The sequence below is a fragment of the Mauremys reevesii genome, linkage group 7 (genome assembly GCF_016161935.1).
Source record: "Mauremys reevesii isolate NIE-2019 linkage group 7, ASM1616193v1, whole genome shotgun sequence".
Taxonomy (NCBI): Eukaryota; Metazoa; Chordata; order Testudines; family Geoemydidae; genus Mauremys; species Mauremys reevesii.
Genome location: NC_052629.1, coordinates 63,400,166 through 63,421,876, shown reverse-complemented (window position 1 = coordinate 63,421,876; position 21,711 = coordinate 63,400,166). Strand labels below are relative to the sequence as shown.

Below are 21,711 nucleotides of genomic sequence, written 5' to 3'. Positions count from 1 at the left end.
TAGTCAGTCATCCCTTCCTCCGGGAAAGCTACAGCAGACAATCATTTCAAGCCCGTTTTCCCTGGATTGCCCTGGCAGACGCCACAGCGTGGAAACCATGGAGCCTGTTTTGCCTTTTGTGCCTGTCACCGTATGTGTACTAGATGCCGCTGACAGAGGCGGTCCAGCAGCGCTACACAGCAGCATGCTTTTGCTTTTGCATGACAGCAGAGATGGTTACCAGCCATACTGTACCATCTACCATACCATAAATTGGTAATAAGATGGTCATGGTTACCAGTCCTTTTGCACTGCACCATTTGCTGCTGTCATAAGTGCCCCTGGCTGCTCTTAGCCAGGGGCGCAAAGTTAAAATTGGGAATGACTCCTGAGTCAATCCCTCCTTTTTGGTATCTAAAAATAGAATCAGTCCTGCCTAGAATATGGGCAAGTGTACTAGAGAACCACTGTATCAGAGAACCAGAGAGCACAGCTGCTCTGTGTCAGATCCTGCATAGATTATGAGCTGTATGCTATTCACAGGGGGTGCTCCTGCAACAACCCCACCTGTTCATTCCATTCTTCCCCCAGCCTTCCTGGGCTACCATAGCATTGTCCCCCCACTTGTGTGATGAAGTAATAAAGAATGCAGGAATAAGACACAGTGACTTGTTAGTGAGAAATGAGTGGAAGGCAGCCTCCAGTTGCTATGATAGTCCAGATAGGACATTAAGGAGTGTGGAGGAGAGGAGCCCAGCATCCTGCTGCTAGTCCAGGGGCAATTGAATCTTTTCTTTACACATGAAGGGTGGGGGCTGATGAAGCTCAGCCCCCTGTTGCTATGATGAAGACGGTTATCAACCATACTGCACCATCTACCATGAAAAATTAGGTGCACCTGACATTGGGGGACCTGATAGATGCTAGTCGGCATGGTTACCAGTCCTTTTGCATTGCACCACGTGCCAAAAAGCTCATGATGATGAGGACGGATACCAGTCATATTGCACCATCAGCCACCCATAGCGGGGGAGGTGGGAGCAAGGATGTTGGTGTTGAGTGCTGCAGCATCGCATCTATCTGCAGCATTCAGTAAAGATACGGTGACATGTAAAAGAGTCAACAGAGGATTGTTTTCCCTTTCACTTCTGGGGGGTGGGTGGGGGGGTGCGTAAATTGCCGAGCTATGCCCTGACCCACCGCGGACACTGTGTTTGACCCTAGAAGCATTTGGAGCTCAGCCAAGAATGCAAATGCTTTTCGGAGATAGCAGGAACTGTGGGATACCTTGCGTCCTCAGTCCCCCCTCCCTCCATGAGCATCCATTTGATTCTTTGGCTTTCCGTTACGCTCGTCACGCAGCAGAGTGCTGAGTCTCTGCTATGCCGTCTGTCCGGAGATTTTTTAAAAATACTTTGGACCAGGCGTAACATTACAGTAATTCCCCTAATTAGATGCAGGAGTCTCCGAGCAAGATCACCCTGAGGACGGTCACTGAAGGAGATAGAGAGCGCATGCTGCGTGAAAGCCAGCACAAACTAGGGCCCTATGCAGCCGTGCTCGGGGAGGCAATGCTCCCTGAGTACCTCATGAAAGCCTCGCGCGGAAAAGTGTGCTACCACGGAGCACCCAATAAGGCAGCTCTCCCCAGGAACCTCCTGCGGAGGCTTTTCTATTACCTCCAGGAGAGCTTCGTGGAGATCTCCCAGGAGAATTTCTGTTCTATCCCCATATATAGAGAGACCTCCTTTTCACATACTTCAGATTCCTGTTATATTAAGAATAAAAGTTTACATGGTTAAAGCACTTACCGACTGCTCCTTCCCCTGATTCAGGATCCGGGTTAATGGCCGGGGAGGGTTGGTAGGGGATCTCCGTGACGGTGATGAAGAGATCCTGGCTGTCGGGGAAACCAGCGTTGTAAGCGCTGTCGCCTGCCTCGTCCTCCACAAACCCTTCCTCATCTTTCCCATCCGCGAACATCGCCGAGGAACTGGCCGTCGACACTGTCCCATCGTCAGAGTCCATGGCCGCTGGTGTGGCAGTGGTGGCAGGCTCCGTAGCGTCCGTTTGCCGCTTTGATTTTTTGGTAGCCTTGTCTGGGGTCCTTGATTTTCACGCGGCGCTGCGTTGCATCCCGGCTGTATCCTCTGTCTCTCATGGCTTTGGAGACCTTCTCGTAGGTCTTTGCATTCCGTTTTTTGGAGCGCAGCTCCGAAAGCACAGACTCCTCGCCCCACACACCGATCGGATCCAAGAGTTCCAACCTGAGATATATTCAGACACCAGGGGCAACTCTAATTGTGTACAAACACTTATTAAAATATTATGGAATATTATTGGATGCTACTACATAGAATTAAGTTCCTTGAGAGACCATATGTAGCAGGTTCATTGATGGGGATGGGAACACCCAGGTTCTCACCCTTTTGTCAGAGATACATCTTCCTCTAGTGTCCTCAGTATATGCCAATATCCCTGGGAGAGTCACAACACAAGAATAATTACTGAATTACTTGGCTTTTGTACTTAAATATTACTTTCCAAGTCCAGCTGTCTGGGGTGTAAGTGTTAGGAGAACAGGATCCTTATGATGTAACTTTATGAAATGCACTAGTCTTCCATTAAAACGCAGAAAATATAAGTTAGGGCCTAGCACCCTAGTCAAATCTGGCACATAAAATTTTATGATTATGTTTAATGTTCCATATGTGCTTTGGACAGATGCCAGGTTTGAAAAGAACTGGTTCAATATTATTATTAAAAAACAGTATTTTCAGTACAGTATCTTCTGCGTAATGTTGAACTGTTGAGCCGGTCAAGTTATGGGTGAGGTGTCGGGGGGGGGGGGAGCGGGGAGCGGGTTGTGTGTTTTCTTTTATATAATATAAATCTGTGATGGGGGGCCTTCTAGAAACATTTCTAAAACATGGCATGGCAGACATCATCCAAGACCCTCTTAAAGCATAAATGAGAAGGAAAATAATCTACTCCTCCTCACTAGAAGTGAAGAAGAAGATGAGATTGAAACTTTAACAGATGTCTAGGAAAATGGGAGAGGGCCGTATTCTTGACTTTAATGCAGATGCACCCACCTATGCAAGTTCTGCTTTTCTATTTTGTTTTGGTGTTCAAAACTATGTATTTATAATATATTTCTGTATTATGTGAGTTCCAAAATTTTTCTCAGATGTTTTTTGAGAGTCTTAAATTAGGACAGTTTTAGAATGGAGCGATGCAAACACAAGGAATTTCTGTAAATCTATGCCGCTCCTATAAAGCAGGCGAAGAGATCCCAGCCTGTCTCTCTCTCCCTCCTCACCACCACAAATGAGGCCCTTTTCTTTTTGGGTTCCCAAGGCAGTGTGCTGGTGCTGCTGCTCCTTTGGCACCGTGGGACTGTCCTTTAAGAATGTTCATAATTAGTTGCTTCATTTTGGCATGTTGCCAACATTTTGCTGACAATACAAATGAAAGACATGGGACAAATAATAGGCAAATCTTTGGCCCAGGGCTTTCACCCTGATAAATTTCAAAGACCTGCCTGAAAAAATGGAGGTAGTACAGTTTCTTAATAAAAGGACACATGAATCTTTTATAGTGAAAAGTGTTAGGCATCCTAAATATTGGGGTTGCTATCAGCACCCACTATAATACATAAAAAGCAAACATACTAATTAAGATATTTATACTACAGGCAAGAAAAGGAAAAGAGAGAGAGAGTATTTCCATTTTAAATAGTTGGGATGTTCTCAGCTGCTATGGTGTTGGGGACATGTAAGTACATAGAGAGACTGAAGGAGCCATTAAATCCAAAGCTAATCTAAAAATTTTAATTTCAGTTTGAAGAGGATTTATAGTCTTTCAGTTATCATATCACCTAGTGGGGGATAAATCTGGAACAGTGTAAGCATGTCATCTATATATACTGAAGTACTAATCTGTAAATCCCAGTAATTAAAGAAAAAAAAAGAGAATGGTGATAGTATGACAGAGTCTACAATAAATGGAAGATTTTAAATATAGCGGGGAAAAAACTGAAATGATAATTGGTTCAAACTTGTAGTGCTGGATCAAATCTGTTACCTGATATTATCATAGGTGACAGGCAAGCTGAAGATATATGTAGCAAAATGTCAGAAAGAGTGTTGCTCTGTGAATGTGTTACACTGCTACAAAGAAAGTGATGCAATTGACAATTTAAAACAAATGGTGTTCCTGCAGTTGTTTCCTTACTTCGTAGAGGTTTAGTGGTCAGCTTCTGTAATATTGCCAGTCCTGGTCACATGAGAAAATTAGAGAGTTTAATTTGGACTTAACCCAAGTCTTCCCCTTCATAGCGCATCTGTGCCAATAACTATGTCATTCTTAATATTTTTATATGAATTGAGCCTAAACCTTTCATTTTCATCCTAGAGTTAAAAGTTAACCACGTAGATTTACAATCTGTGGAATCACTTAGTGCAGTATTCATATTCATTAAACTGTAGGAAAAATATATTTGAACTTTAACATTTTTATGACTAGGTAACACATGAAATGGTATTTTTAACAGAAAATGTATACTAGTCAATTAAAAGTTTAAAACTATATTATCAAAGCTATTTATAGTTATAATTAGGTTATCACAGTCTAAGATTAATGTTGTTTTAACCTAGTGGTCTTTAACAGTAGTCCATAGAGAACCAGTGGTCTGCAGTGGTCAGCAGAATAAAATATTTTTTATAAGAAAGATCTGATCTTTCTCCTAGGAAGTGGTCTGGAGAATGAAAATCCACTGATTTAACCAGTAAGAATTTGGTGGAGAGGATATAGGCATGAAAATAAAAGTAAAGAATACATCCCATAGGAAAGGGATCTGATGCCCTCATATAAAATTACCTGAAGTTCTCACTTTGTTTAGCTACAAGAAACACTCTGCATTTGGAAAACTAAAGAAAAGGATATCAAATGTTATCAAGGCACTGACATGCAGAAACACTTATGTCATATATGTTTATTCATATTGCCATATATCTTTAAAAAAATCCAGTACAGCTCTGAGCAGAGTTCCTGAAAAGATCACACCAGGTGCAGGAAAACACATTGCATGAAATCACCAATATGACACACTTCAAGACTATGTGCCTGTAACTACCCATATCTTTGATAAATTGTACAAATTTTGTTTGCCATGTAAATTACATGATCAAGTATTAGGTGAAACATCACATGCTTATTCATACAGGAAAGTAATTTTAACATGGTTCAGTTTTATTTTTAAAACCTACAACAAGTTAATTAGTAACTATACTTTTTTTCCTTCAGACAGTGATTCAAATTTTTTGCCTTTTACAGTTTACAATTTGTTTTTACTGGCAAGAGAGGTGTGCCTTCAAATTAGAAAGGGCATGGTGAAAAGTATCCTCATTTCCTTTTCATCTTAGGAATGCTGAACCCCATTCTTTTCCTGAAAATATCCTATTTTTGTATTTGAGAGCAGAAAACCAGCTGGCAAAATAGACATCATCTTTTTACCTAAACCAATTTTTCAAAAGGATAATTAAATTCAAATCATATGAGAAGATGACTGGGTGTCTGAAGAAATCAGTAATGGGATACATAGCCTTTTGTTTCTTGTTCAAATCTGTCTGCGGTTGGTAGGAACTTAAGGTATATCTACACGGCAATTTGAAACCCACGGCTGGCCCATGCCAGATGACTCAGGCAGAGCCGGCTCCAGCTTTTCTGCTGCCCCAAGCTGCAAAACAAAAAACAAAACAAAACAAAAAAAGACGAGTGGTGGCACTTTGGCGGCAGCTCAGTCGAGCTGCTTCTTCAGCGGCGGGTCCTCCCTCTCTTCTTCTTCCGCGGCAATTTGGCAGCAGCTCAAAAAGGAAGAGAAGGAATGAGGGACCGGCCGCCGAATTTTCACCGAAGACCCGGACGTCCTGCCCCGATACCAGATGGAGTGCCGCCCCTTTGAATTGGCCGCCCCAAGCACCTGCTTGCTACGCTGGTGCCTGAAGCCAGCCCTGGACTCAGGCTACCAGGGCTTGGGCTGCAGGGTTGTTTAATTTCGATGTAGACTTCCTGGCTCAGGCTGCAATCCGAACTTTGGGACCCTCCCACCTTGCAGGATCCTTGAGCCTGGGCTCCAGCCCAAGTCCAAACATCAACACTGCAGTTAAACTGCTCTGCAGCCCAAACCCGGTGAGCCCCAGTCAGCTGGGGCCAACCGCAGGTTTTTAATTGCAGTGTAGACGTAACCTTATTGGCCTAGGTGAAATAAATCTGTAGACCAAGTCCAGTTCCTATAAAAAATCATAAAGAATCTCCTATATTTTTTTCACCTTTAGTAATACTTGTGGGTGTTGTCATTCGGATTTGAACTCAGGCTTAAGCCTATCCCCCTTTCCGTCTACAAGCATATTGCCCTAACCCAGGGCTCAGACCCAGCATCCCAGGAATCCACGGGGTGAAGGGTCCAAGCCTCTGTCAAGCTGGAACCCAGGGTTCAAGCCTATTGCTTTGCAATGTAGATGCAGCCCCACTGGACTTGTGCTCTGGGAGTTGACCAAAAGTATCCCACAGGCCAACTTTCTTTGTCCTCTGGACAATCAAGTTTCATGGACAATCAAGTTCTCCCACATTGCACCATGATCAAAGAGATAGAGTGGCCACATTTTGGGAGGGCGCTATGAAGTCTGGGATATGGGTGGTTGGACTCAGGGCCACATAATACAGTGCAGACCCTGGAGCCCCATGTTGGGACCCATGGTTCATCAATTCCTAACCTGGGGTTCCAAAATGAGTGTAGAGGCTCAAGCCTTAAGTTAACAAGTCCAGGGTCTGCTAAATCGAGTTCTACTAATATGGGGCTTAAATTACAGTGTAGACATATACCCTGTGTGTCTAGCACAGCTGTAGTAGCCACAACTGTAAAGTGCGACAGAAGCCATGACATTTAAGTGGGGTTTTTAGAGAGAGCTACAAAAAATGTACAGACTAAGTTAACAGGCACTGGCATAACAAATTCTCTATAATAACTGAATTCAAACTAACTTTAAAAAGGTAAATTAGTACTATTAATATCAGTAAAAAGTTAGGACTGTTGCTGACAGAGGGCGGTCAATTTTATTCTTTTGGTAGGAGTTAGCCGAGCAGTTAAACCTAGCACAAGAAGAGAGTTATGTGATCATTCACTCCCTGTTCTTTATAGCATTCCTGACTTGATAGCCATTAGTTATCATTCTAAATGGCCATACATGACATCATACAAACAATGTATATCAAGCATCTTGCTTTTACTGCTAAAAATCTATTAACCTTTTAGCTGTTCAGTGGGCAGTATGTGATCTGCAAGTCCTGCTACATCACAGCAGCTTTAGAACTACCTAATCATTCTCCTCAGCTAAGATTGCTGTGATTTGAGGCCAGTGATTTGAGGCCAGTTTGAGTGTCTGCAATCACAGAAGGACTTGTTGAAAGTGATGTAGTCCTTTATTTCTGTTTGTCGTCCCTCAGCCAGGAAATAATACAGGAGGTTTCAGATTGCAGACTGAGAGAATCCAAGGGCCAGCATTATAGATTTCAAAAGATCCTGGACATCTTTCATTTTTATACATTTATTAATTCCTTATCTCCTCTCACATCCTATCTACTTGATTTTAACATACCGGTATTTGTTTCCATGTCGGTATTTTTCCCCCTTTTGCCTTTATTTTTAATTAGAGGCAGATGCATTCATATAGACCAATGGACAATTTAGGGTAATATGGTGTAGCTAATTTGATACCAGAAGCATACGAGTTGAGATACGGTGAAGAGAGGCATAAATAGTGCTGTTCCTTAGATTGGGATGTAAAGTGGAAATATAAGTAATAGCTCTTTATTCATCATAAAATTTCAAAATGGCTCAGAAGTGTATCACTATTGCAGCTGTTTCAGACCCTGTAATGGCAGTAAGTCTTCGACTCTGAGTGACTTTTTTATTATTATTATTATTATTATTATTTATTATTTTGCCCAAAGATTCTGGCAGCAACTACAATTCTAGTAATAACCTGAATAAGAAAACAGTTGATAATGATGTATAGGTAATAAAGATGCTTGAGCCTTGACCCAAGGCTGATATGGGAAACAAAGTTTTAATTATTTTCTAAATGGGCCCTCACAAATAACTCCCTCCAGTAGAACACCACGAAATAACATGCACATTGCAGCTCTTATCCCACATAGTGTTTTCACATGTTCTAAACTGTTTTTTTTTCTTTCCCCCCTTTTGCCGAAACCCATGTACTTTATGAATTGGTCAGTTTCTGTAGCAGCACTGGGACAATTTGAGACAACAATATAGGGCATAATGTGCATCCCTACTAACCTCTATGAACTAAGATAACTTTGGGATCTGACACTGCTCACGGGAAAGGTAAAAGTTTTCAGTATTTCATCCAGTTAATGCCAGATGTGCTTTATTCTGTAATAAATAGTGGTGGGTGTGCACTTTTTCAGAGATTATAGTGATGATTCTCAGGCTTTGTGTAGGGGCCACCCAGTCTGTGACCAGTTTTTATTGATCCCTTGTCTGAAAATGTGAGCAGTTGTATGCTCCTGACTAGACTGAGTAGAGAAATCTTTTAGATGAATCTCTCATGTTTGTCAAGGGGCAAAATATTGAAGCATTGTATTCCCAGGAAGCATCTCCAAGTATGGATCAAACTTTACCAACTGTATGATAATTTTACCAGATACATATTTGCTTCAGACAGGGCCGGCTCTAGGTTTTTTGCCACCCCAAGCAAAAAAAATTTTGGCTGTCTCCACCCCAGCTCTGGGCTCTTCCCCCCACCAGTGCCCTCTCCCACCCGCACCCCCTGCCACCCCAGCCCTGGGCTATCTCCCCTGCACCCCCTGCCGCCCCAGCGCTGGGCTCTCCCCATCCTCCCTACCCCACCCGCACCCCCTGCTGCCCCAACCCTGGGCTCCCCCACACCAGTGCTTACTCCGCCCGGTTTGGCACAGGCCGGGTCAGGGTAAGCAGCGGGGCTTCCGGGCCACGCCTCAGCCCAGGGTCTCTCCAGCCAGGGCTCCCGCCTCCAGGACTGGCCATGACCCGGGAGGTCAGAGCCGGGGGACCACCCCGGCAGGCGGCTGAGGAGCCAGGGTAGCCCCAGAGGGAGCGGAGCCCCGGAGAGCAGGATGCGGGCCCTGCACGGTAGTGCCTCACCCTCTGTGGCCCTGCTGCTTCTAGCCGCTTTGCTCAGCCCCAGCTGCAGCGCTTGGGGACGGCCACCCTGCGGCACCTGCAGACAGCTCTGTGTGCCCTGCGGGGCGGCCCCCAGCCCGAGTGTCCCATGCTTGGAGACTGCCCGGCCCAGCCACAGGTGCGGGCGCTGCTTCCCCAATGCGCAAACCGCAGCGGCTCCAGGCCACCCCCCACGCACGACGCGCTGCTGCTGCCAGGGCTGGCTCTAGGCTTTTGCCGCCCAAAGCAAAAAAAAAAAAAGTGTCCGGATGCTGCCCCTGAAAATGTGCCACCCCAAGCACATGCTTTGTTTGCTGGTGCCTAGAGCCGGCCCTGACTTCAGAAAATATCTTTGATGTTTCCCTTTCTTTCTTTTCCCTTCTGCTCCCAAGCTCCCCATCTTTCCCTTTCTAAAGTAATTTTAAAAAATTCTGGAACAATATTTCTTTGCTGCTGAGTTCTGAGTACCCTTTATAAATGGGCAGTTTTTATAAAGGTTTAGGAGGATATATTGTTTTGATACAATGAAATGTGGTACTATCTGATCTAAAAGGAATGTCTGCCTAAACCAAATCGCAACCAAGTAAAAGTCTGTGTAGAATAGACCAGTGTTTTGTGTTGTAAATAACTATTGGTAATTGCATTAAACCAGATTGATGTGAAAATACATGTTCTTGTCACTATTCACAACAAGCTTACTGCTGCCATTAAAGAAAGTATATAGAGGTAGGTCCTTAGGTCATGTAAATTGTAATAACTCCACTGAAGTGAATAGAATTATGACAGTTTACACAAAACTGATGATCTACCACATAAACTGTACATCTGTCCTTTTTAAATGTCAGGGTGGCGTGTGGACAATTCATAGAATTCTTGTTTTAAAATATCTATACAGATGCCAAGTCATCACAATGTTCATCTTAATTGCGCTAATATCATTAGTATACTTTAAATCCATTTTTATTTGAAATATCCACTACAATTCCTTAATCAAACATAAATGATCTTAAACATGTATCTACTTGCTTATACTTCTTGCTTGCTATTACTCAGTCATGGCATCACTCCTAACTACATGATGTAAGGTTAATCATGGCTCTTGCATCCTATTAATTCATCATATTAAGGTATGTGGTTTGCTGTTACTGCTCCTCATTTGAGAGCAGGATAGGTAATAAAATGAAGACATCAGACCTATTATATGTAGTACATTATAACGAATACAGTGAAGTGAGTTGTAAGGACAGGTCATATTATGAAGCCTTTTATGTGCTGCATAGAATAGTGAGGTTTGGTACAAGAAAACATCTGCCAAGAAGTATGTCATGGAGTTGGTATGTAGGATGCCTTTGTTATATTCCAAAACATAGCAACCAGAAAGCAGTTGTCCTTTCTATGCATTAAGACAGATGCCATTTTTAGGATCATATTTAATAGTGTGACCAGGCCTGCAGTTGAAAGAGTGGAAAATGTGGCACAGCTTACTGAGGCATTTAATAATAAAATTCACCCCCTACTCAAAGACAAGTTTAACTCTCACACAATGATGAGTCTGTTACAAGAGAGGCACATGTAAGGGACTCTTGGTGCTCTTGGTACTAATATTCTTAGAGACCAGGTTTCTACATAAGTGTGAGGAACGTTACCACCTTCCATAAAGGGGGGGGAAAAGTCTTCAACAAAAAGGTGCTTGATTTTCAGAAGTGCTGAGCACCCAGATATCCCACTGAAGTCAAAGGGAGCTCAGCACCTTTGAAGTTTGCAATAACACAGAGGGAGCAGCCATCCGGATTGCAAACCTGGAAGCAGAGAGTTTATTTGTTTGTAGCTTGCTTTAATTAATGGAGTGAAGAAAGAGAAAGCAATGCTGTGTGCAATTAAGCATTAATCCATGTGGAAGGGGACTACTAGGAAGGATCAGAGAATGATGTAGGAGAGAAGGAGGTGGGCTGTTTTTTCCCTAGTTTACAACATCCAGGAGGGACAAATCTTTCTGCATATACTCATTCTTGAGTAGAGCTACATGTCTGACACCTCTGTGATGCGTTGTGACCAAAGCATACTCAAATGTGTTTGATTTCTTCTATTTATTTATTTTTTAAAAAACAATTTACATGGATGCTGGGCAAAATAAATGAGTGTCTATATCATGGATATACTTTTTAACCACTCATCTCAAAGGCAGGTGTCATTACTACAGTAAAACTTGGATTATCTAAACCATGTCTATCAGAAAAAAACCCTCATAGAAAATCCAACCTCCAAAGTGTATCATTTATGTTAAAAACTCTCTCTCTTAACTGCATCCCTATTTATCTATATTACTTTCTTGTCCTCCAGTCCATTTAGATAATTAGAATTTCACTTTAGTAAAACTTTAGGCTACTAGCATTTCATTATGGCAAACAAGGTGAGATGTAGAAAAACAAGAGAGAATTCAAAGAAGACAGAAAGTTATACAAAGATTAGAGGAGAATTAGTAGTAGAGACTGAGAAGACTAAATGATTATAGTGTAGAAAAAAGAGAAGTCTCGGAGGAGGTGATCATAGTCTTTAATACCCTCAAGGAAACAATATAAATGAAAGAAAATAATAATTCACAACTCTCAGAAGCTGATAGTGCAAGGAGCAATAGCCTGAAGGTAAAGAAGGGAAAGTTTTGATTTTAGAAATTTTTAAAAGTAAGAGCAATTTGGCCATGCAATAGATTGCTTGAGGATATGGTAGAGACATCATTCAAGAAGTGGTTACATGAGATATTAGTGGGAGTAAAATAGTGAATGAGTGGTTCTGCCAAATGCAGACTCAAACTGCATGATCTTAGTGGTTTTAATAATCCATTAAAGTTTTGTTGCTCATAATCCATTTGGATTTGGTAAAAGCATTTTAATACTATAAAACCGTTCTGTGTGTAGGGGTAGGTTTAAAATTATTCATTTTCCAGAATCTATTGATATGTTGCTGGTTTGTCTTCCCAAAGGAAATGGAGGGTACCACTTATAAAACTGTCAGCAAATGAGGGCAGAAAATGCTGTGACCATGGCCTGGGCTTCCATGGTGGGTATGCAGACTTGCAGGTGTGGCAATGAGAACTCCCTCATAAATAGTCAATATCACCCTTTTTCTACCATGGTAAATTTATGAGAGAAACGTAGCAAAAAGTGACTGGGTTTTACGGTGTTCAGTGAGATATTCCTTCCTTCAAGAAGGATTTTGGGGAAAGGTTAGGTTGTGCATTTGCTATCTTATATAATTATTGAAAATGCATTCATGTGCGAGGTTATTGTTGTTTTCCTGCTGTTTTTTATAATTTATTTATGGCATAATGTTGGTTTTAGCAACAAAATGCAAATTTGATTTGCTGTGATTTTTTTTTTTTTTTGCGGGCTTTAAAGTCAAAATGCATAATGTAGATAATACCATTGCTGATACTTTTTGGAAGGTCTGTCAGTTGATTTCAGCAATACATAGTTTTAAATGCTGTTGAAGAGAATTGTATGAGTTTTATATTGGCCTAAATTAATTAAATTTAATCCAGCATGCATTTTGTTACAGTTTTGGGTATAATTTAGTCAAGCCACCATATAACCTTGGTACCAATAAAAGAAGAACTCAATATGCCAAGAAAATTTAATATGTACTTTACCTAGTGTTTGTTATGGCAAAGAGAACATACAGTCATTGATGGTTGAACCATCTAGCTCTGTAATCATAACATTCTTGCTGAATGGGGTTAAATACCCAGAACAAAGTAGAGGTTAATGAATCCTGTGTTTGGAGGATATGTTTCTGTTTACTCATAAACAAATAGTTTTATATTATTGGTTATAAAAGGCTTCAGAATTTTAACAAGGCGCGATACAATTAGTTTCAGTCCAGATTATAGACAACTTCACTTAATAAAAACTAGGAAGCTAACCGCAATAAAATGCATGCAAACTTGTAAATTGTTTTGAGCTAGCAAAAGAGATGTTGTATAATAGCAGTGGTAGGTACTAAAGGAAGTTGGCTTTTTATTATCTCTTTAGTTTATCTCCCCTTTCCTGTGTAAACTGTTCAGTGTTAATTTTAGTGATACAGTGTTACTAAAGTTAAACTACTTTGTACACATAGTTTTACAGTGTGAATTTCCATGTACCGCTAAGGAATGTTTTTCCGAACTTGATGATGAATTATTGTTACACCATTTCTATTTCTAGTTTGGGCTATCCAGTAACAAATCTGCTGTGATAGGCAATACAAAGATGGTATAGATGAGAGTATACTGATTATAAATATATATCATAGTCTGAACACACAATGGGGCTTTTATAAAAGTAAGTGTTGTGTTGTAAAAATATGAGTTAGTGAAAGTTTATCAAAAGTGGAAAAAGAACTATCCAGCCTCCTAAGAAAATTCTGTTCTGTTGCTGTTTTGCTTTATGTTGTCGCATGTCATGCATGAATGAAAATGCTGCATTCTCCGGGGAGCAGTAAAGTCTCTGTGTAGGTTGTTTACTTCCTTAATCCCTCCTTCTTTGTGACTCCTGATGTCAGATATAAAATGGAAAGCTTGTAAATATAGTGATTATCATACTGATTATCACCTGCATTAGGGAACGCCCTGACTGGCTATCATAAACCTAGCAGACTCCACATGTTACAGCCACTCTAAGGTTAGATTTTAACCTGACTACTTTATTAGAGATGTGAAGCTCAGTATGTGGCACCCTGAGGCAGCACAGATGGGGACTGCTTGTTTCCTCTTTCACTGTTATTGTGAATAGAAACTAAAGATTGTCCAGCTATACTGAAAGAACAACAAGAGACACTTGATATGGTTTTAATCAGGCTGCAATTTTATTGTTGGATGTCTGGGACTACAGTTACAGTGCAGGTAACTCCATGGTCATTTCAATAGCTATCCGGGGGCTTCCACCAACCCCCGTCTTTTTCCATCTGGGTCTCCCAGCCAACCAATTGCTAGAACCTTACCTTCCCACCACCTCAAATGAGGGTTAAGGTGGGCTATAAGGAAAGGGGGTTGGCTCCCTGCCGTGCCAGGCATAAGAGCCCTGAACCTACCTCCCATTCCGCTCCTTGAACAAACACCTCCTTTTTAAGTCCTTTACCAAGCCATTTCTCTGGTCACTGTAGCCCTTCCCCATGGCGTACCTGCATGGGACATTCACCCCAAACTTACAGAATGAGCTGCGACATCATAGCCTAGCTCCCTTCCCTACTCACTGTAACAAAGCCCCCCAGGAAGGTGAAAAAATCCGCTTTACCTAGGCCAGTCTGGTGGTGAGGGAAAAATTCCTTCCCAGCCCCCCTAGAAAGGAGCGACTAGTGTGATGCTCACAGCAAGTCCTGACCAAACCTAATATTTTCCCACCTCAAGGGGAGGGAGTGTGAGTGCTGCTCCGCCTGGTCTGGGGAAAGGGGGCTTCTCCCACTGGGCTTGCCCTTTTTCAACTCCTCAGCCCTTCCGGTCCTTGAGGGTGAGTCAAGATCACCACACTGACCCACTCCCCCTTTTGCAGCAGCTTCTGAGCCCCTCTCCCATGTTCCACTCCTAAAGCACTATTCCCCTTCCCCCGGAAAGCCACACAATGCCTCTTCTCACCTCCCCCCCCCCCCCCCCAAGGTGAAATGGGATCATCCTCCGCACTTTTGTTTGGTTAATGTACTTTGAACTATCCCTGGTATTTGAGACCTTCCTAATATTTCCCACTCTCCTGCAAACCCAATCTGCAAATCTTCAGTATTGTGTTTTGAGCTTTACTATTTTCTGTACTATGAGGGCTTTAAGGTTAAAGTTATTTTTAAATGGGTGTGAAACTTCATAGGGAGTTGCATGTGTTGAGGATATCTCAGGATCAAGCCCACAGTTCTTGAGACACACAACTTGTTTTGATGATTTTGTTGCTTGGGGGCTAGGTGGTCAGAGAAGAGACAAACACTGCTGTTGCTCTGTGGTGCTTTCAAACATCTTTAGATCGAAGGTCCATTATAGGAAAATCTGTGGTTGTATAACCTAGCTACCGTCACTTATGTAGCTGTAGGGATAGCAGACTAGCATAAAAGATGAAGCTGTGAGCTCGGATGCACTGGCCAGGTAGACAGGAAAAGTTTGAAATTCATTTGCTCATCATCACAGGTGACCACGCACAGCTCATCAGCACAGGTGACCACGCACAGCTCATCAGCACAGTTAACAATGCAGTCTCCTGAGAATCGAAAGAGGAGGTAATGGATCTGATCGCTATATGGGGAGAGGATTCAGTGCTAACAGAACTAAAAGTATTTGAAAGAATTTCTAAGGCTATGACTGCTAAAGGCCACAGCAGGGACTCCGCAGCAGAGTGAAAAGTTAGGGAGCAGCTCACAAGCCTGCACCAAAACCAAAGAAGCAAATGGAAGGTCCTGCTGAGCTGCATGCCCTGACTGTGGATTCCGAGGTGGGGGTTGTATCTGCCATGTCTGAGGATTATGCAGACGGGAAGATGAAGAGGAAGAAGAAGAGGAAGACCTGACCCCCAGCAGCCAGGAGCTTTTATCACTGCTCCCAGCCCTCACAAGCAACTATTGCAGAGAATGTGCAAATAGCAAACAGTGTTTTTAAGCAAGCCTTTTTAATGATTGATTTGCCCTGAGGACTTGGGATGCATATAGTTACTTAGAAAAGTTTGTTAACATGTCCGGGATTGAGAGGAAATCCTCCAGGGACATCTAGCCTTTGCAGAAGGTTTCTGGGCAAGGCATCCTTGTTCTGCCCACCGTGGTAGGACACTTTACCATGCCATGCATGTAGCAAGTAATCAGGTATCATTGGACTGCTGGCATTCAAGAAGCATCCGCTCTTTATCTTGTTCTGTTATCCTCAGCAAAGTGATATCGTTCAGGATAACCTGGTTAAAAATCAGGAATTTAAACACTTTCCTGCGGTGAAATGCCGATGATCTTTTCTGTTTGGTCACGGACAAGCAGTGGGTGGGGAGGAAGGTTGTTGATTAGCAGGAGCTGTATTAGCCATAATCACTGACACAGTGGCTTACCATGGCCGCATGCAAGCTGAATCCTGATGCCTGGACCTGTGTCTGTGAGATCTGTAACCCCAGAGATGCAAGCAGTCACTATTAAGATGAAAAATGCGACCTTGTAGAAAAATCATGTTGCTATGTAAGGTGAATAGTGCTTTTCACTGTGAAAGAGTATAACCATTGTTCTGTAAAATGTATCTTTCTAAATATTTATCTCTCCTCCATCCCAAAGGCTAGCACAGATAAGGCGGAGGGATGAGATGTTCTCAGATATTATGGAAGTTACACGCAATGAAAGAGCTCATCTGAATGAGTGGAAGGACGGGTTTCAAAATTTACAGGAAAGAGGCCAGTGAACGAGGACAGGAGGGACAACAGAGAGGAGAGAGCGGGGGGAAGACCAGCAGAAAATCAGCGGTGGCGGCAGGAAGATCAGCGGTGGGCGGGATGCAACTGGGGGGCTGGGGGTGATCAAACTGACATGCGCAGGATCACAGAGTGCCGCTGCAGCCTCACCATGTTCCTTAGCCTCCTCACCCAGACCTCCACCCCGTGGACAGCCCAACCAGAAGGATGATTTTTTTAATGGCCTTCTCCATCCCTCCTTTCCTCCTCCCAAAGCACATTATAATGAAAAATAAAGAATTAATGCTTTTAAATGAGAGTGACTTTATTTGCATAAGTAAGCTGTACTGGACTGAGTCAATCAAGTGTTCATCAACAAACACAGCAGTCACACTGTACCCTGGCCATTGATGAAGCTGGTGTGCTCTTCTAATCTCCCTGGTGTCTGGCTATCAGCGGCCAGGTGATTTGCCTCAGCCTCCCACCCCGCCATAAGCCCTTACTCTCACAGAGATTGTGGAGAATACAGCAAGCAGCAATAACATAGGGGACATTGGTTTGGCTGAGGTCTGCCAAATGCACATTCCACCACCATTCTGCACTTGCTCAGCCTGTAATTGAACAGATCCTGACCACTGTCCAGGCTGCCTGTGTATGGCTTCATGAGCCATGGCATCAGCTGGGTCCCCAGGATAACGACAGGCATTTCAACATCCCCAACTGTTATTTTCTGGTCTGGGAAGTAAGTCCCTTGCTGCAGGAGCATCATGAACCCTCCTGGCCATCCCACGTGGATGTTTGTGATCCACCAGTGCTTGCAGCACCATTGAAAAGTGCCCTGGTGCTGCGGTGCCAAGATAGGGATATGGGTTCCATCTATCGCCCCACAGTTAGGGAATCCCATTGCAGCAAAGCCATCCACTATGGCCTGAGTCACAACCTTCGTAGCAGCAGCTTAGTGATTGCTTTGGCTACTTGCATCACAGCAGCCCCACAGTAGATTTTCCAACTCCAAATTGATTCCCGACTGACCGGTAGCTGTCTGGTGTTGCTCTACTGTGAGGGCTGCTCATCTTGGTATTATGGCGTTTCAGGGCAAGCAAGTCACAAAGTTCCATGCACCTGCAACACAATGCGGTCCCACCAGTCAGTGCTTGTTTTCAATGGATAGAATCTGCCCCATTACCATCAGGATCTCCGTTTGAGATAATTCTGTGTCCACGCCTCATCACTGTCATCGATCCGCCTCTTACGTCCTGGTTCAGCATATACTGGCGAGGTGTTTAAAACATCCACGATTGCGGTATGGAGCTGAGCAGGGTCCATGCTTGCTGTGCTATGGAGGGAGGGGTGAGGCTGTACCCAGAACCACCCGCGAAAATGATTTTTGCCCCATCAGGCACTGGGATCTCAAGAACTATGGGATAGCTAGGAATAGCTACCCACAGTGCAACGCATTTAATGTGTTTAGTGTGGTTTATAAAATCTGTTTTACAAAACCGGTTTATAGAGAGAAAATCAGAAGACAAGATATGTTTAAAGTGTTCAAGTGCTTACACATTTTTGTGCATGGGCCAGAGCTTTCAAACTGCATGTGTTATATGAGAATGCCCAATTCTAGAAAATTAAGATGAATTTCCTTAAAGTCTCTCTCCCATACAAGGAAATAAAAATACTGTTAACTGGAATAATTTGCACTTCACAGATGTAAGAGTGTGCTGGTATCCACTTTCCTGTCCAAACAATAGTTTAACACAGATGTGAATGTCTTGTTGCTCTGAGGCCTTTTTTAAGGCCCCTCGGGATAGATCAGTATAACTTCCTATTTCAATTTTATAACTAAAAACCAAGGTTAAAAATGTAATCTGGCTACAATACATGATTTTTAGTTCATTTTCATATTCTCTGTGCAGCTTATCACTCCTCTATTTTTCTCATTTTTGCTTTTCATGTGTCCCAGTCCCATCTAAGCCTTTCCTGATTGTATTGCAGTTCATTGTACGTGCATCACTTTATAGTGGAGGCTTGCAGACTCCTTTTTTCATATGAGCATAGGCTTTGTTAATGACATGCTGGTTTAGGAAACGCTGCATGATATCTTTGAACCCTACCCTCTTCCTTGACAGCCTGGCTAGCAAATGTCATTGACTATGTGATGTACAAGAAGGAATTCTATTGTAAGTAAATTGTCAAAGTGGCTAACCTTGCCTGCACCCAATTGTCAGGACCATGATTCAGTTTTTCTGTCAACATCAGCTAAGACTAACCTGGGCAGCCTTATATTTCTGCAGTGAACAGCCCGAGGAGTTGTGCTTTTCAGCTTTTCATATTTTATTAACCTGACCTTACTGTTGTAATCAACTGCATCCACTTCAAGTTCTTAAATTGTCCAAAAAAAAAAGGCAGATTATATAGGTTCACAAATGTGTATTTTTCCCTCCCCAGTGTACTGCTTAAAAGTGAAGCATTACCAAAAGCTGTTCTAGAGATACTGATGGTATGTCTAGGCATACTGCCTTAAATGGTTTGGTATGGTAGTTGTTTTAGTTTAGTTGGATCATTTTGCTATTCCAGCTCAAGACCCATCCATCTATTAATATCACTTGGCAAAGTTAATTTGGAAGAAGGCAAGTTAAGGTGTAAAGACTCTTGACAATTGTCTGCAATATTTGCTTATGCTAAGGTGGAAAGTGGATAGGAAAATAACATTGTTATCATCCTCTATGTCTCTGCTTTCATTGAAAAACAAAATATATGACTGGAGCAATTAACATAAGTAAGAAACAAGGACATTGTGGTTCCCTGATGTTTCTTCTGCTCTTTGAGGAGAGGAATATAGTTACAGTGCCTGACGCTGTGATTAAGACATCAGAGTATTTAAAAATGCTCATGTGATTCTGCCACAAAGGTTTGATCTCATTTTGTTTAAATAATATCTAATCTTTTTAATGCACAGTAAATGACAAATGATTTTTAAAAGGCTTAATGACCTATATATCCTGAAGTCTAATAGACAAATAGGGACATGATGCTTTTTAATTAAGAATGTATCTTAAAGCCATATGCCCGGTTGGTTGTTAAAGTTACTATAACCAGAAGTAAATTTGCCAGCTTGGAGAAAAACATACGTTGCATCTTCTTCATTTGAACTTGTGAAATCCGTTGATAATATACTGCTGTCTTGCCGGGAATGGGGCATGGGGAGCCTTTTAGTGCAAGTATCAAAATTGAGCAACTGTATATGGATATATTGAGATAATTGTGTAAACGGAAGACTGCCTGATTGAGTTTCAAAATGTGTTATTTCTTCATTATCTAGCACTTTATAATTAACTGTTCTTTATTTTTATTATTTCAGGAAGCTGCCACTTTTGCCAGAGAGCAAGGCTTTGAGGTGAGTTAACCCACAACTGCACACTAAACAGATCCTAAAGGTTTTTTTCTTGCTGATAATGAAGTTCTTTTGGACAGTGATTGATGTGCTATTATACTCTCCAAGCCTCGCAGTGGTTGCCATGGAAACTTGGCAGTCGTCATGGTTTCTTTGTTCTGCCAGCTCAGTGTTATGACGCACTCTGCTAGGTCTGCACCCAACATCGCCTACAGATGTTATTTATTGAATTTTGAAAAGCCTCTTGGGAAGCCGAGAGGTTGGGCACGGTTTCAAGCTGCCTCTGCAGATATGGGACCTGTCAGTTTGTTCAGTTAAAAAGCTACCTCATTAGCTGCATTACACTCCATAAGGATTCGCTGCTAAAGCAGTGGTGAAGCAAGACTAAATAGTGAAATATAACACCGTTTAAATAACTTAAACCCTGCCACATGCGGATTATCATTATGCAAATGAATTTTAGAAAGGTTGTAAATAAAATGGTTAGGAAATGATTAATGTGAACCCTGCTTCTACAAACAGCCTCTTTTGGAAGGGTGGTGTAAATTTTTGTTTTCACACGCACACAAGTTGGTTTTCCATCTGTGTTCTCCAAAATGTACAATCCTTCACTTAACACTCTCTTTCTTGAAGTAAACACTGTTGATTTTACAGAGATTTTTCAGAGCTTTTGATTTCAACTTTATCACCTTGATGTATTTATTTGAATGACTAAGCTTTTTTATAGTTTCTCACTGGCTAAATTCAAATACAGTAACATGATCAGGAGAGTTATCAGCTATAGGACTATGGTGCCATCTCCAAATGTGCAGTTCTTAAACACTATAATTATTGTGACGACAACTGTACTAATTTTACTGATAGTTAAGTGATCCTACTGAAATGTAAATTGCAGCACAGAGCACATGTAAATCCCTTTCAGCACTTTTTAATGGGAATCAGACCCACTTAAAGTAACATGTTCTCAGTGCAAATGTATAGCTAGAACTTTGACTCTTCAGCTTCAATTTGCATTAATAAGAGCAGCACAGTTAGGACCCCACCGGTTAATTTGAGAACATGCGACTTTTGTGTGGGTCTGATTATGTACAAAAGAAGAGGGAAAGTTTTATATGTTTTGTTCCCCAATTTAGTTTTCTTTAGGATCATTCACTAGCAGGTATATCAGTGTTTTGGATATTAAAACTGCGGGCTGTCCCATTTCAATGTGTGTGTCATAAATTCATGCAGCTGCTTTGTAGAAATCTAGACATTTTATCATTGTCAGTTTTCATTTGTATAATCTGTATTGTTAGCATAAAAATACATTTTCCATTTATTCTGTCAATTAAATGAATTTTTCAGATGCTTCCAAGTATCACATGTAGTGTAACAAATTATTGGGACCCAGTAGTAGCTAGACAAAAAAAAAAAAAAAAAAAAGAGAGGAAGTAGTATATTAAGCCTACCCATTATATATTTTTATTGCCACCTTGAGCTAAAGATTTTGAACGTGCCTGGTTTAAATTCAATCCTAGTTACAAACCACTTTTGCTGGTGTCCACTAACCACCATCATATTAACCTTTCCATTAGTGTTTGCTTAGAGATTCTAGCATAGTTCTTTTCTGAACATCCTAAATCTGCCACATTTGATTAGAGCACATCGGTAAAGTGCACAATGATTATGATCTTATCTCTTATTAGCCCCATGCTTGGCAATAACTAACATGTCAAGTTTGCTGACAGTCGTATATAAAATTTGATAAG

The 21,711-nt window shown here is 41.8% G+C and overlaps 1 protein-coding gene across 8 annotated transcripts in view; it reads left to right on the top strand.

Annotated features, from left to right (window-relative positions):
- ADK (adenosine kinase) overlaps positions 1-21,711 on the top strand; it is a 560,340-nt gene that overhangs the window by 462,537 nt on the left and 76,092 nt on the right. For all 8 annotated transcript variants that reach the window (XM_039547058.1, XM_039547060.1, XM_039547059.1 and 5 more), the window contains one exon: positions 19,931-19,966. In XM_039547058.1, coding sequence (XP_039402992.1) covers positions 19,931-19,966 — 36 coding nt within the window. The remainder of the gene's footprint in view (positions 1-19,930; positions 19,967-21,711) is intronic.